This window comes from Pleurodeles waltl, chromosome 9 (genome assembly GCF_031143425.1).
Source record: "Pleurodeles waltl isolate 20211129_DDA chromosome 9, aPleWal1.hap1.20221129, whole genome shotgun sequence".
Taxonomy (NCBI): Eukaryota; Metazoa; Chordata; class Amphibia; order Caudata; family Salamandridae; genus Pleurodeles; species Pleurodeles waltl.
The window spans coordinates 873,571,690-873,587,067 of record NC_090448.1 but is presented as its reverse complement, the minus strand read 5'-3'; the positions used below and the strand labels follow the sequence as shown (position 1 = coordinate 873,587,067).

The window sequence follows — 15,378 nt, the reverse complement described above, 5'->3', positions numbered from 1 at the left end:
GCCAGCCCAGCGGGAAAGAGGCTTCCACGATGAAGCCGGCTCGGAATCGAGCCGGCGGAGTGGAAGCTGTGCGACGGGTGCAGTTGCACCCGTCGCGTATTTCACTGTCTGCGCAGCAGACAGTGAAATACATTTAGGGGCCCTCTTACGGGGGCCCCTGCAGTGCCCATGCCAGTGGCATGGGCACTGCAGGGGCCCCCAGGGGCCCCGCGACCCCCCCTACCGCCATCCGGTTCCCGGCGGGCGGACCGCCGGGAACTGGATGGCGGTAGGGGGGGTCGGAATCCCCTCGGCGGCGCAGCAAGCTGCGCCGCCTTGGAGGATTCCAAGGGGCAGCAGAAAACCGGCGGGAGACCGCCGGTTTTCCTGCACTGACCGCGGCCAAAGCGCCGCGGTCAGAATGCCCTGCGGGGCACCGCCGGTCTGTCGGCGGTGCTCCCGCCGACCCTGGCCCCGGCGGTCTAAGACCGCCGGGGTTAGAATCACCCCCAGAGTGTATAATGTGTCCTATCACCCTGTTCTAATAGACCTAACCTTTTACCTAAAGGAGAGCTGGGTATGTTAAACCTAATCTGCCAATGCCATTTCCCTGAGAAGAGCCCCCAACCATTGTTACCTTAGAATGAGATATCTAGCTCAGACTCCATAGGAACACGAAGTCCGGGTCAGCGTGAAGGCGACGCGCAGAAGCGATAGCAGCAATGGTATCTGGTCGGAATCCCTCTGATTATCTGTCTAAAATGAGGTGTATTTATACAGATCTACTTGGACCCCTGACGTAGGTTGTTCCCAAACAATAGATAACACAGCATGCTTGGGACGGTAATTAATAAAAACAATTCCCTCAAAAGCATGAAGAGGGAAAGTACATAATGTGAACACCTACAGTTTGTTTGTCTTTGTCGCTTGATTTGACGCCTTACCGCGGTAGCACTGATAACATAAACTTAAACAAATGGCCTAACTATAAACACAGCAGCCATCTTAGAAGAATTAATTAAATAAATGGGCTAAGACAGAGCAAGCTAAGTAGGTTAAAAGTCACTTTGGGATGTGGGCACGAGTCTGCAAGCCAAAGGCTAAGCGAACTCCTGTTATCCCATTAAAACAAACTAGGATTCACTGCACTTGCTTTACCCTGAGCTGCTCCGACAATAGCTTCTTTTTCCTGGAAGAAGTGGACCTGAGAAAGTATGTCGGGGGGAGGTGGGGCATCGGAGTGGCCTGTCATAGTTGTCACATGGTGTTCTCTGTTCAGGATTAAAGGTTGGCCCTCCTCGCCTCCGTGAATCGCTCTCAGGATGTCCCTGGTAAATGTCATAATATCTTCGCCTTGAGCTTCATGGCAAGCTTCTCTGATGTGTATACTGTTGAACTGACCCAGGTTTTCGAGGTCTTGAGGTTTCTCTAGAAGGTCTATTTCTTGCTCTTTCATGGTGTTCACTCGTCACCACAGCGCTTCCTGATCTTCTGCGCAGGAGTCCATTGTGCACTCTAGGTCAACTACCCAGTCACTGAAAAGTTCATTAAGGCAGCTCTTAAAGTGTGATTTTATGAAGTAATTTTGTGACGGATATCACTGAGAAAAATGTCCATGTAGTCCTGTGCGATAGTAGAGCCGAGGGAGGTCGCAGCCACTTGCAGGGAGGTCTCTGTTTTGTCTCTCATATCTGCTGTGGGGGGGTTGGACCAGAGAAAAATCACTAAGCTGTCTTTGGTGGTCTTACTCCCTGGCATAGTAGAAAGGCTGGCATTCTCGGCCAGCCCACAGGTGTCAGGCAGGATGAAGGTGTTTCAAGCTGGGTTCCAATGACAAGTGACTAAACACGAGGCAGCATCAGGAAGGGCCTCTCTTGTTGTGCAGCATTAAATGGCAAGGGGCTCATTGGGTTCGATCACTGAATGGAAGGGGACAATTTCCTTTCACTGAAGGTAAGGCGAATTGTGTCCTGCACTCCAGGCGGACTCCCTGCCCAAGCGCCCTTCGAGCCAGGACCTTCTGTGCCGTCCGAAAGTATAGGAAAGAGGCAGGGGTAGGTACTAGCCTCGAGCCTCAACTCTCACTGCTCAGGTGTCTCCCCCACGTAACGCCATATAGTATAGGCCCCGCCGAGGCCCAACGAAAGGGTCTATGGGTGATGCTAATAACAAGACAAGGAGAAACAGCCCCACAAGGCAACAGAACAGCTGGGGGGGCCTTGGTCCATTTACTCCACTCTGTCCCATGTAGTGGCGGGCCCCCCCACACCCTGAGGCATGGGAGAAATGACTACTCACCTTGGGGTTTCACTGCTCTGGCAGTCTCCTTGGCTCCTCTGCCTCCCAGGGTAGTCTTGTCTGGAGTCAGCAGTCGGGTCCCCAAGGACCAAGCATCCTCTGCCGTGGAGAAGATATCCTGTCCTTCTCCAGCAGAATAGTAGATGACGGTCAGCCAATTAGGCCTCTGTTCTAGATCCCATTAAGGCAAGGCTGATGGCCAGTATGACGAGGTGGGAACCAACACTGATCTTCACAAGGATGGGGCCTTGCTACCCTAGATGAGCCCTGCGTATCCGGGGCTGCCTGAGCCCCGCAGGGTAATGATCTTCTTCCAAGCACCCCATCATCTCTTTAGCCCTCGAAGCGCTCCAGGCCGGGGACCCCAATTAGGCCTCCCAAGAGGTAGATATTACCAGGGTGTGCTGTGATCAATGGGGAAGGGTGCTCTAGGGTTCAGTCGGGGCTACAATCAGTGGGGAGGAAGGCTCCGGGGTCCGGTCACGTGGAGCTGCATCAGGAATCAGCAGGCCAAGCTATAAGGCCTCATGGTTGTGGCAGCATCAGGTGGCTTCCCCTGCCTTGACACTAGACAGGGCTCTGGTTATGGTGGTTCGGGGGTGCCGCAGCTTGCCTAAAGTCATTCACAGTTTTCCTGGCAACATGGCTTCTCCGCTCCAGCAGGGCTCCTCCACACCTCACTCTTAGTTTCACGCAGTGGCCTGGCACAATGGTGCCTCCTCGCAAAGTCCGAGTCTGGTGCAAGAGGTGTACTGACCTCTGGCCGGGTTTGCAGGGATTGGTCCTGTGCCTGATGAGGTTCAGCTGGATGTCGATGGACCCTGAAGATGGCACTTTTAGATGCTTTAAGCACACACAGGAACCCGGAGATCGGATGTTTTGCATTCTACTCCATTCCCAGTCAGGCCATGCCCCCCCAATCATTCAACACTTTTCAAACTATTTTTTTATTGGCATTTGCATTTTACATTTTAGTTAAACTTTGCGTGATTCCACATTTACTGTCATTTTTTATCATTCCCAGTCAATATTTTGATACATTAATGTTATATTGTCTACTCTCTTACCCAGAAATGTTTGTTTCTCTTGAAAATGTACTATGATGTTTGCTAAAAGTTCGCATTTTTTTAAATCTTTGATGCTGAACAAACTTAATTAGTACACTTCAAGACTTGTTGCTCTGGTTTGCTCTCATTATAATGAAGTATTAGGTGAAAACCTAAGTAGTATGTAAACACTTGCTTGGCGAAGGATGTTCTGGTGTGAATTACACAACCTGATAAAGATAACATCATAACAACAGTTTACAGTCTAGTTGTATTGTATTACAGAATTGCTCTCTTGTCATTCACCTGCTCCAGCCTCCCTCTAGTTCAACATGTGAAATGCCCTCAATACTTCTTACAGCAGGCTTCCCTCTTTCTGCGCCCTTAGCCCTTTCAGTCACTTTGTGCCTTGATCCAACCACTCAAACATATTGTGGTGCTCTTCTCCCTTGTACGGCATAGAAAACCTCTGATCCATCTCACTATTACAATACATGGTTCTGGCCTATAAAGCACTGTGTGTCCCTTTGATCTACTGTGTGCCTCTGCCCTCTCTATCACCTGTATTGTGCCTCAGTTCTTTTTCTCAGCAAGCCTATGCCTCCCTGACCTCTCTCACCAGTCTTTTGCCTTGGCATCCTGACTTGTGTGTGATCAGAGCGATATCTTGACAAACTGGTGCCTCAATCCCCTTTCTCATCCTTCTCATCAACGTTGAGCCTTGTTCAACTCTCTTTTTGAAATTATTTCTCTGCCTCTCACAACATATTGATGTGGCATTTCAAACTGATTTGAAGCACACTAATGCAAGTTTCTGTGATAGCTTTCCTTGACTTGTAACATTGTTTTATATTCATTTTCAGTATTTATGTAGATTAATTGAAATGAGTAAATCTCCCACAAATAAAGAACGTTTCTTTCTAAATGCATTGGAGTATTTTTGTTTTACAACAAACAGTAACTGTCAACATATAAATCTAGATACTAGTTTTGACATAACTAATCTTCAAGAATATCTAGATTAAGCCATTAAACTGTGTGATGAATAAACACAGTTTTGTGAGCAATTAAGCATTCTGGCTGCCTGTTAGACGAGCTGGGACAGAGTTCCTGTGGTGAAGCTTGGTTCGGGAACCTTTCTCCCGTCTGTTCCACCAACTCCACATTGTAGTACTTTGCTGGCAGTGGCCCATGCCAGCTATAAGCCCAGTATTAGACTAATGTCTACACTTATGACGTATTAACACAAAATTAGGCTTGCAGTGTTTAGACCATTTCGGACAATGCTAGGCTAGGCGAGGCTACAACAGTGTAGATTGGACCACGGCAATGCACTCTATGCCGGAATCAACGAGAAACTCACCCGCAAACTACAAAACATCCAGAATGCCGCTGCTAGACTGGTCCTCGACCTACCTCGACACTGCCACATCTCACAACACCTGTGCACACTGCACTGGCATCCCACAGAGAAAAGAATAACTTTCAAGATCCTCACCCACACCCACAAACCCCTCCACAACACCAGACCAGCCTACCTGAACCAGCGACTCAACTTCCACGTATCCCACAGAGCCCTACGCTCAGCCCAGCGCTCTATCTCGCAGTAGTACCCCGCATCAGGAAATACAGAACAAGAGGACGCTCCTTCTCCTACCTCGCAGTCACCGCCTGGAATGCCCTTCCTCTCCACATCAGACAAACCACCTCCCTCCTCAGCTTCACCAAGGAACTGAAGACATGGCTTTTTTAAGAACCCCCCTCACCGGTATACGCTACACTTCCCCCACCCTGGCGCCTTCAGACCCTAACGGGTGAGTAGTTGCACTTCACAAGCACTGATTGATTGAACAGTGGGAAGCAGTAGGGATTGACACAGTGGGAGCCCCATTCGTGATAAAGTACTTAAGTCCTTTGACCACTTGCACAGTGAAGAGGGACTCGCTTGATTAACTGCCATACTAGCTGAGCGGTGGCAGATAACGACTCAGAACCGGATCCTCATCCATTACTGCATGCCCTCCACATCATGGGCAGAGGGAAGAGCTTGATTACTTGGTTCACCTGGGCGCTGGCGCACATGACTCGGGATACTCTGCAAGTGCTGCATGGGAAATGGGAACATGATGTGGGTAGAGAACTTTAGGATAAGGAATGGGACAGGGTACTGATCTACCACATAAACGTGTCCAGAAATGCTAAGTTCCAATATATACAGTACAATATATTCTACAGAGCATACCTTGCACCAGATACACTGAATAAAATGTTTGGGTCCTCATCAGCATGCCCCCGTTGTCATGATCGTGTTGCCAATATGTTGAGTATGTTCTGTTCCTGTCCGGAAGCGGGTCCTTTTTGGCAACAAATAATGGGACACTTGCAGAATCGACCAAGTGTACAGACATACATACGGCAGAAGGCACCATATTGGGTCTCTTCGTCGCTCCAAGCGAACGGTTGTAACTGGTCGCTTTATTGGCCTAGTGCTAATTATAGGCAGGCGAGCTATTGCTATGAGTTGGAAGCCGCCCACGCTCCTGACACTTTCCCACTGTAGGGCTGCTTTGTGGAAATGGGGTAAAGCTGAAGCGGTTGCACTTCGGCGGAAAAGCTAGAGGGTTCCATAAGGGTCCCAATCGCAAACAGCTGGGCCATGTACATGCAGGAGCTGCATAATTATCGACAATGAATTATGCCTTAGGGGAAGTGCCATAGCGGCCCAGCTAACGGATATGTAGCCCTGCTTAATAAAGATGCTGGCCCCCTTTCCCTCCTCCCCCTGGCATCGACATATCGGTACCACATGTCAATTATTCATCCTGAGCAATGTAGAAGGCAGCTAGTTTACTGTTGCAGGCTGTAGGAGGTGGAGGGTCAGGGATACCGGGATGTCATAAATATACAGACATGTCACTACAATGATACACAGCAATTGTTGCGGGTTGTTGTGCCCCGGCCTCCCTTAAGAGGTGTAACGCGCTTGTTTGTATCCCTATTGCCATTTGCTGACGCAAATCTTCCAATTTGTTTGTTTGAATTAAGATTGCTTAGAAATTAAAATAATTGAACCAGTAACTCATGGAAAGATGTGTACAACAATAATAAAAATGTTTTGTACGTAACCTATAAAAAACTAATAAAAATGGTTCAAAACAAACAAGTAAGCACTTTGGCTACTTGATATTACTTTTATATTCAACATTCAGCAAGTTATTGCTTCCTATAGCAGAGTGGACTAGGGACTATACTGTCTAATGGCATACAGCGCCATGACTTAATACTGTAAGTTCATCTTTGATGTGATTTGCTTAGGAATAATTTGATGAATTCTAATTAAAGAATACCAAAGAAAAAGACTGTAAGGAATATGGTATTTCTGTGCTCTCACAATCTTGAGTATTTAGAAATTGTGGAGTAGCAAGTGTAAGTTTTTTTTATATGAATATTTTTCTCCATGCAAATTGGTCATTTTGTTTTTACTTGCACTAAGAAAATAATTATGTTGGTGGGAGGCGCATTCCTAGTTCTAATACTTCCTTGGGATCCAGTATGTCGAACTTTATAAGGACCCTTCAAAATTTATCATCAAGCAAACAAGAAGTAGTGGATGTCAGAACAAAGACCTGTGTCACATGTTACTGAAATACTATGAGGCTTTCGTAATCAGAAGACAATAATTCATAACCTTCCACCATTATGCTATAGTCAGATGAATCGTATCTGATCAGGTCTCCCTTATACAATAAGTGATACTGTTACCTAGTGTTCTTTATAGCTTTACGCAGTCAGACGACAGAGCACAAAATAGGCCAGTACAATGTTTTAGGAGCATATAATACCAAGACCCAAATTCACGTTCATTTTTGTAATCATTAACAGATCACGTCATTAAGTAACAAGGAAAGAGTGTAAAACATGCATATACATGGATATAATGGCAGAGACCAACAGTTCTATAGCCACGCTGAGAACCATAGCAAGTATTTTCTGAAGACTAAAAATTAAGCATTCATTGAATGCTTCAGAGACCACTTTCACCACCACCATTATTTAACAGTCCACCATACAAATATCACATAAATACATCCATGCATACTCTTCATATTTACGATATTTTACTGCACACATTTCAACATACATTTTTGGCTACAGTAGACAAGACCATTAGAACATAGAAAACACATTTAAAAATAGTATTTTAACCTGAGTGTACTAACCCCCTGTTCCAAGAACTTTCAGAAGTTCAAAGTTCTCAATTCCTATTTTCTCTGCATGCCCCGTTAAATTAGCTGCAAAAAAAAAAAAAACAGTTCAACATTCGATCAATTGTACTTGCTGATCAATGGCGACTTTATACAGCATGCATACACTGTTTTTGTGTATCAATATGACACTGGATAAGAAAAAGAAATACAATCAAAACATATTTAATTAATTAGTTAATTTACACAGCTACAGCGAGTCTCAATTTTTCTTGACCCAACAAGGCTTTCAATTCACTCAAAAGAAAATTCCTCTTCAGGTTCCTGGAACTAATAGGAATCGGCCTACGATTTATACTTTGGATTCGGTTGTTATATGAAGAGCCTGTTACATGCCTCCATATAAACAGAGAGGTAAGTCTCCCCCACCCCTCATATTTGCCATTTCCAGAGCCACAAGGCAAGGCTGTCACCATCTCCATTATTATTTGCGAAACCTATGGTGCCTCTGGCGGTCGGACTGCCTCAACATTCCACACAATCTGGCTCTAACTTTACCACCAGACGCGTGATTATTTCTATGTTTGTGGATGACATCACGCTATATGTGCAGGACCTCAAAATCAATGTCTCCCCGTTATGCAAACTACTGCTAAGCTCGCTCCTGAATACCCATTGCGCAGGACAGACAGCACTGTCAAAGAGTAGGGCATATGGATCAGTAGGGACATAAATGAGATCTTGCATTAACTATGGGAAGCACATACAGGGCTGGGAGAGAGGTTGCCAAACTACTGCTCTTCATGGCAGGCAGAATCGCTATTTGTCAAAATTGCCTAAATTTCTTTATCTTTTTATGAACCTCTCCACAGACATTTCTTCTCTCAACTTCAGTCCTTCCTAAGTAGCCTGACATAGATGGGAAAGCAACCCAGAGTCACATGGGAGGTGCTTACATTTCCATTCAAGCAAGGTGGGCTATGCACACCATATCAAGAGCTCTACAACTACGTTGCTCATTTCTGACACAATTCTACAGCATTTCAAATGCATGCTACAGTCTAGATGGACATTGCAGCACTCTGCCAATTGACAACTGCAGTGAATTTGCCCATGAGACGTCCCAGATCAGAGGTGGACACAGTAGTGTGCGCGGTTTGGGCTTGGCACCGCCTCCAACAGTGGGCGAATCTAGTAGGGCTACACACTAGCTCACTGCATACTATACAAAACCCCACTGTACCCCGGATGCTAGACTGTAAAGGATGCACCCAAATTAGATGGCTGAAATTGATGACACAGGGGTAAATCTTTCCAGATGCCACCTTTCTGTCAACCGAAGGCATATGAGACAATCAGTATAGCATTCCCTTAGATGTTTTCATGATCAACAGCCTCCGAGCCTCTTGTAAAACAGGATATATATATTCTTTACATGATGTTTGCTCAGAATTCCATGCACTAGAAATACTGTTAGGTATGCAGTCACTGCGCCGACTTGTGACCAGCCTATATGCCACGATGCTGGATAAAGCCCCACTATGTACTTGCAGATGAACAGTGGGTGTACTGTACCACCCTTATCAATGCACTCTTACCAAACTACTGCTTATGTTTAATCCATCTAGAATATCTCCATAGAATGTACCATATCTCCACCACACTACATAAGATGGGCCTACTAGACGATCCCTGATGCATACGATGTGGAGCGTTGGATGCAGACTTTCTGCATCTGTCATGGTCCTGACCTGGAATACAAACCTTCTGGACTTCAGTGTTCAACGCCATTGAATACATCACTGAACCCCAACTAAGTGGTGGCATTTTTGGGTTACGTTACGGGCGTACTGTCAGGAACTCAATGACTGACGGCCTTTCTTCTCACTTAAGCTAGGAGACAGGACGCTGTGCACTGTCATGAACAACTTGACAATTACTTGGAACTCATGCCACCCTAATAATGGCTGAAGAATATCTGGAGTCACTAGTCACATATTTGTCCCTAAAGAGGAACTGGGACACCCCAGACTCACTGCATGGCTCACTGTGGGGGCTCAATAAAACTTGGGAAGACCCCCAGCGTATCTGTGATTAAATTAGGGCTAGGTAGGAACATTGCCTAGCTGGGGCCCCTTCTATACCGGGTAGCCCACCGAGGGCACTTGTGCAGCCCTGCAGGGGAGCTGCATTGGAGGAATGGGGGGCCTGGGGACCCTAGGGGGAAATGCACTAATATACTTATGCAGTTCAAATAATACTCGCCTAATATACCATGCTACTTCTGTATGCGCTACCTGATTCTTTAATCTTTATAATCTGATGTTTAAGGGAAGTTTGTTAATATGTACTTCAAGCTAATAAAATAAATGAAATTAGTTAATGAACAGTTCCATAGTAATAGGATAGCCAATCGTTACACAAATATGATATATCAACGTAATTTGCCTGAGCTGCTAGGATATAGTTTCAGTAAATGTCAACATCAATCAAGAGTTCCCTTCTATGCAGAATAGTTAAGCAAGTTCACCGCTTGTGGCGAAGTAATATATGCTATCTGCAGCTCAAATGTTCTAATCTTGGCAAGGGCCACTCACCCATTCATTTTTCCAAGGTCAACAAATTTGAGCACCACATGGGCAATTGTTAGTTGCAGCACTATGACAAAGCAGACAGAATGAAGGGACACATCCTCCAACACCATCAGGCATGTGTGGGGAGGGCAGAGGGGCTGGCCATCAAACCAATTTTGTTGAAGCAGCTACCACTGAAGATCATGAGCTGTCTCCTTCGAAATCTAGATGACATCAGTCAGTTTTCCTTGGTGCTGGGTATAGTGGAACTTCAGATTCCACTGCAGAACCTGCATATGCCACCTGACATAGGGTACAAGGGGGATGCAGGCGACTAAGAGTCCAAGAAGTCTCAGAGCTGCTGTACGATGATCCAGGAGTGAGGCTTAAATATCAAATCCATAGATTAAATGTCCTTGGACTAGTGCGGTGGAGAACTGCACTGCTTACAAGACAGCTCCAATGAATGGAAGTCGCTGCGCAGGAATCTGGTGCAACTTCAGCTCGTTGATAATGAACCACAACAACGTTAGGTAGGCTGTAGTCTGCAGGTAGGTCGCTCCCCGATTTGCCCTCCGCGCCACCTCCTCTCTCACCGTTTTTCACTTTGTCTCTTTCTCGTTTCCACTTTTCCTTTCCCGCTGCTGCGCCACCTACAGCCCCTCCCACCTCCCCCCTCCTTCACTCACCGTTCCACTTTCCCTTTCCCGCCGCTGCGCCCCGAGGCCCCTCCTGCCTCACCCTCCTTCTCTCACCGTTCCACTTTCCCTCTCCCGTCGCTGCGCCCCCTGCGGCCCCTCCCGCCTCCCCCCTCCTTCTCTCACCGTTCCACTTTCCCTTTCCCGCCGCTGCGCCCCCTGCGGCTCCTCCCGCCTCCCCCCTCCTTCTCTCACCGTTCCACTTTCCTGCCGCTGCACCCCCTGCGGCCCCTCCCGCCTCCCCCCTCCTTCTCTCACCGTTCCACTTTCCCTTTCCCGCCGCTGTGGCCGCTCCGCCAGCCCTCCCATAGGACAAGCCCTCCCGCCTCCCAGCTGCCACTCCCACCCTCCCCTCCTCTTATGGCAGCTGCGGTGCGGCTGCGCCGCTGGCACGCCAAAGGCAAGCCCGTCCGCGCCTTGAACGCGCCCAGCGCCACCCCCCCTGGTCCGCGAGACCCCTGCACCTTCAGACGCCGCTACACGACCAACCACCCCAACGCCCTCAATCCCGGCCGCATCACAGCATGCTCCCAGCCCTCACCAAGGAACACCCACGGACCCTTCGCATGCCACACCTGCAGATTCACCTGCGACAGAACAACGAAACCAACAAAGACCTAAACTAAGTACCTCCACTTCATACTCCTCAACACCCGCTCCACACGCAAGCACGCCATCGAGCTCTGGGACGTGCTCGACTCCACCGCCCCAGTCGTAGCCTTCCTGACCGAAACCTGGTGGAACGACTCCTCAGCGCCCGACATCGCAATAGCCATCCCGGACGGCTACAAGATCATCCGTAGGGACTGCAACAATGGAATCAGAGGAGGCATAGCCATCGCCCACAAATCCTCCCTCAAGGTCGACACCCACACTGACGACACCCTCAAGACCGCCGAACACCCACACTTCCGCATCCACAGCGACCCCAACACCACTCTCAGAGGAACGCTCATCTACAGACCCCCGGACCACGAGCACCATTCAGCGAATCCCTCTCCGACCTCACCAGCACCCACGCACTCACTTCAACAGATTACATCCTCCTCGGGACCTAAATTTCCACCTGGAGAACAACAACGACACCAACTCCACTACTCTGATCGACAACCTCACCAATCACGGCCTCAGCCAACTCGTCAACACACCAACCCACATCGCCGGCCACACGCTTGATCCCATCTTCTCCTCAAGCGCCCACGTCACCTTCAACCATACCACTGTACTCCACTGGGCCGACCACCACTGCATCCACTTCACCTACAAGAAACATACCGAGCACCATCGCTCCCAACAACCACCCCGCTGATGCTGGAGCAAAGTTACGGAAGACCAGCTTACCAACGCCCTCGCCCAGAACCCACCCACCGACCCAGAAAACCTCAACCTGTGGATCAACGACTGCGCCAACACCCTCGCGCCACTCAAAAAACCCACCGACAACCAAGCCAGAAGAAAAGCCACCTGGTTCACTGACGAGCTCCTAAACTCCAAACGTGACTGCTGGAAGCTAAAAAAGGAATGGCTCCTCAAACACACACCTGACAGCCTCACAGCCCACAAGGACGCCACCCGCAAGCACCACCAACTCATCAGACAAGCCAAACGATCCCACTTCAAAGACCGTCTGGACAACAACGCACACGACAGCAAAGAGCTCTTCAGTATCGTGAAAGAACTCTCCAACCCCAGCGCCAACGTCAACGACATCCCTCCATCCCAAGAACTCTGCAACGCACTGTCCACCATCTTCCACCGGAAGATCACCGACATCCACGACAGCTTTGACACCACTCCCACGCCAGACCCCACCCCGAACACTCCACATGTGCAAACCTCCTGACCTCCTGGACCAACGTGAACGACACAGAGACACGCAAGATAATGAACTCCATCCACTCAGGATCTCCGTCAGACCCCTGCCCCCACAACGTATACAACAAAGCCGACTCCGCCATCGGCCCCCAACTACGGAAGGTCATTAACATCTGCTTCGAAACAGCGACATTCCCTGAAAAATGGAAACACGCCGAAATCCACGCCCTCCTCAAGAAGCCCAAAGCAGACCCCAACAACCTCAAGAACTTCCGACCCATCTCTCTGCTCCCTTTCCCAGCAAAGGTGATTGAAAAAATCATCAACACACAACTAACCAGCCACCTCGAAGACAACGGCATCCTAGACCCCTCCCAGTCCGGCTTCAGACGAAACCACAGCACCAAAACCGCCCTTCTCGCCGCCACAGACGACATCAGACGCCAAATGGACAACAGTGAAACATCAGCCCTCATCCTCCTGGACCTATCTGCCACCTTCGACACAGTCTACCACCGCACCCTGAAATCACGCCTCCACGAAACCGGAATTCAAGGAAAAGCCCTCGACTGGATCGTCTCATTCCTCTCCGGCAGAACCCAGAGAGTCCGCCATCCCCCCTTCCGCTCCGAAGCCACCGACATCATCTGCGGCGTCCCCCAAGGCTCATCCCTCAGCCCGACGCTGTTCAACATCTACATGGCCCCCCTTGCACAAGTGGCCCAACAACACAACCTCAACATTCTCACCTACGCCAACGACACCCAGCTCATCCTCTCACTCACCAAAGACCCGCGCGCCGCCAAAACCAACCTCAACGAGGGAATGAAATCCATCGCCGAATGGATGAGAAACAGCCGTCTGAAACTGAACTCGGACAAGACAGAGGTCCTCATCCTCTGACCCACCCCCTCCGCCTAGGACTACTCCTGGTGGCCCACCGCACTAGGAACCCCACCGACACCATCCGACCACACTCGCAACCTGGGCTTTATCCTCGACTCCTCCCTCACCTTGTCTAAACAGGTCAACACAGTCTCCTCCTCCTGCTACAACACACTCTGCATGCTCCGCAGAATCTACAGGTGGATCCCGACAGAAACAAGAAAGACAGTAACACAGGCCCTCGTCAGCAGGAGGCTGGACTACGGCAACGCACTCTACACAGGCATCGCAGCAAAAGACCTACTACGCCTCCAACGCATCCAAAACACCTCTGCCCGGCTGATCCTCAACGTACCCCGCCACAGCCACATCTCCCACCACCTGAGAAACCTTCACTGGCTCCCCGTGGACAAAAGGATCACTTTCAAGCTTCTTACCCACGCTCACAAAGCGCTCCACGACACCGGACCAGCCTACCTAAACAACAGACTCAGCTTCTACACCCCCACCCGTCAGCTCCGCTCCACTAACCTCGCCCTCGCCGTCGTCCCCCGCATCTGAAGAAAGACCTCCGGCAGCAGATCCTTCTCATACCTCGCCGCCAAAACCTGGAACACCCTCCCCACCGCCCTGCGACAGACTCAAGACCTACTCACCTTCAGAAGACTCCTCAAGACCTGGCTCTTCGACCAGTAAAAACAGCTCCCTCCACCCCCCCAGCGCCTTGAAACCCTCACGTGTACGTAGTGCGCTTTATAAATCCTATGATTGATTGATTGATTGTAGTCGGCAGAAGGCACTCTACAGCGGACTGTGGCATGCCCGCATTTAACAGTCATCTGGGTAGGGGCAAATCTCCAAAGGTGTGCTGCCACCAGCACCCTCACTTTGTAAACAACCAGTGACACTGTTGAGGCCAAAGAGGAGGATTGCAAACTGAAAATGCTTCTGACCGACCTTGAACTGCAGGTTACCGTCTATGGCCCTGCCACATGGGTTTATGAAAATATATGTCCTTCAGGTCCAAGGACATCATTCATTCACCCAAGACCAGAGCAGAAAATATCTGAGCTAGTATTTGAAATGCTCATTCCGCAAGAAAGCATTCAGTGGGTGAAAGTATAATATAGGCTGGAAGCCTCTGTTCTCCACTGGCACAAGAAAATAGGAAAATTAACAGGCTTGTCCCCTTTCCGAGTTCTCTTGCTACTACCTTTGGAGATCAACACCTGCATCTCCTGGGATACCCTTTGACATTTTTTTATTGAACTGGTGTGGAAACTGCTTTGCAGGGGTCAATAAACCCTGGTAGTGTGCTGTGGCTCTACTTTGCTTAAAGCGCTCCAATGCAGAATCTACCTTTTCACCGAAAAGGTTTGTGACATCAAAAGGCAGGTCCATGAGAGAGACACGTACCCCACTGGAAATCCTATGAAGTGCATCTACTGCTGTCGGAGAAGCACAATACTGGTGCTGACTGCCAGCCCCAAGAAATCAGTAATATCTAGACCCACATGGATAACAAATTTAGTTGAATCTTGTCCATCATGACTTCTCTGAGCCAGGGGGCCTTCAGCAAGATATCACTGGCCATGTCCCACAAGGCATGAGTGTAGCCACCCACTAAGCAGACAGCATTAACCAACCGCAATGCCAAACTGGCAGAGTAAAAAATACACTTGCCAACAGTCTAATTCTTCTTGGACTCCTTATCCGGAGGAGTCCTGGGGAATGAACTGGGATTCACTTTACTGGTTGAAGCCTGAACCACAAGGCTCTCCCAATTAGGTTAACCAAAAGAGGTTTAGTAAAAAAATCAGGATCGCCAGAAGCCGATGTGTGATGTCTATTCACCACTGGAAAGGAACAGGTTTTTGAC

General features: G+C 48.9%; 1 protein-coding gene across 3 annotated transcripts in view; it reads right to left on the bottom strand.

Annotated features, from left to right (window-relative positions):
• Nucleotides 1-15,378, bottom strand: part of RPS6KA5 (ribosomal protein S6 kinase A5) — a 451,666-nt gene that overhangs the window by 384,226 nt on the left and 52,062 nt on the right. For all 3 annotated transcript variants that reach the window (XM_069208183.1, XM_069208185.1, XM_069208184.1), the window contains exon 2: nt 7,544-7,615. In XM_069208183.1, coding sequence (XP_069064284.1) covers nt 7,544-7,615 — 72 coding nt within the window. The remainder of the gene's footprint in view (nt 1-7,543; nt 7,616-15,378) is intronic.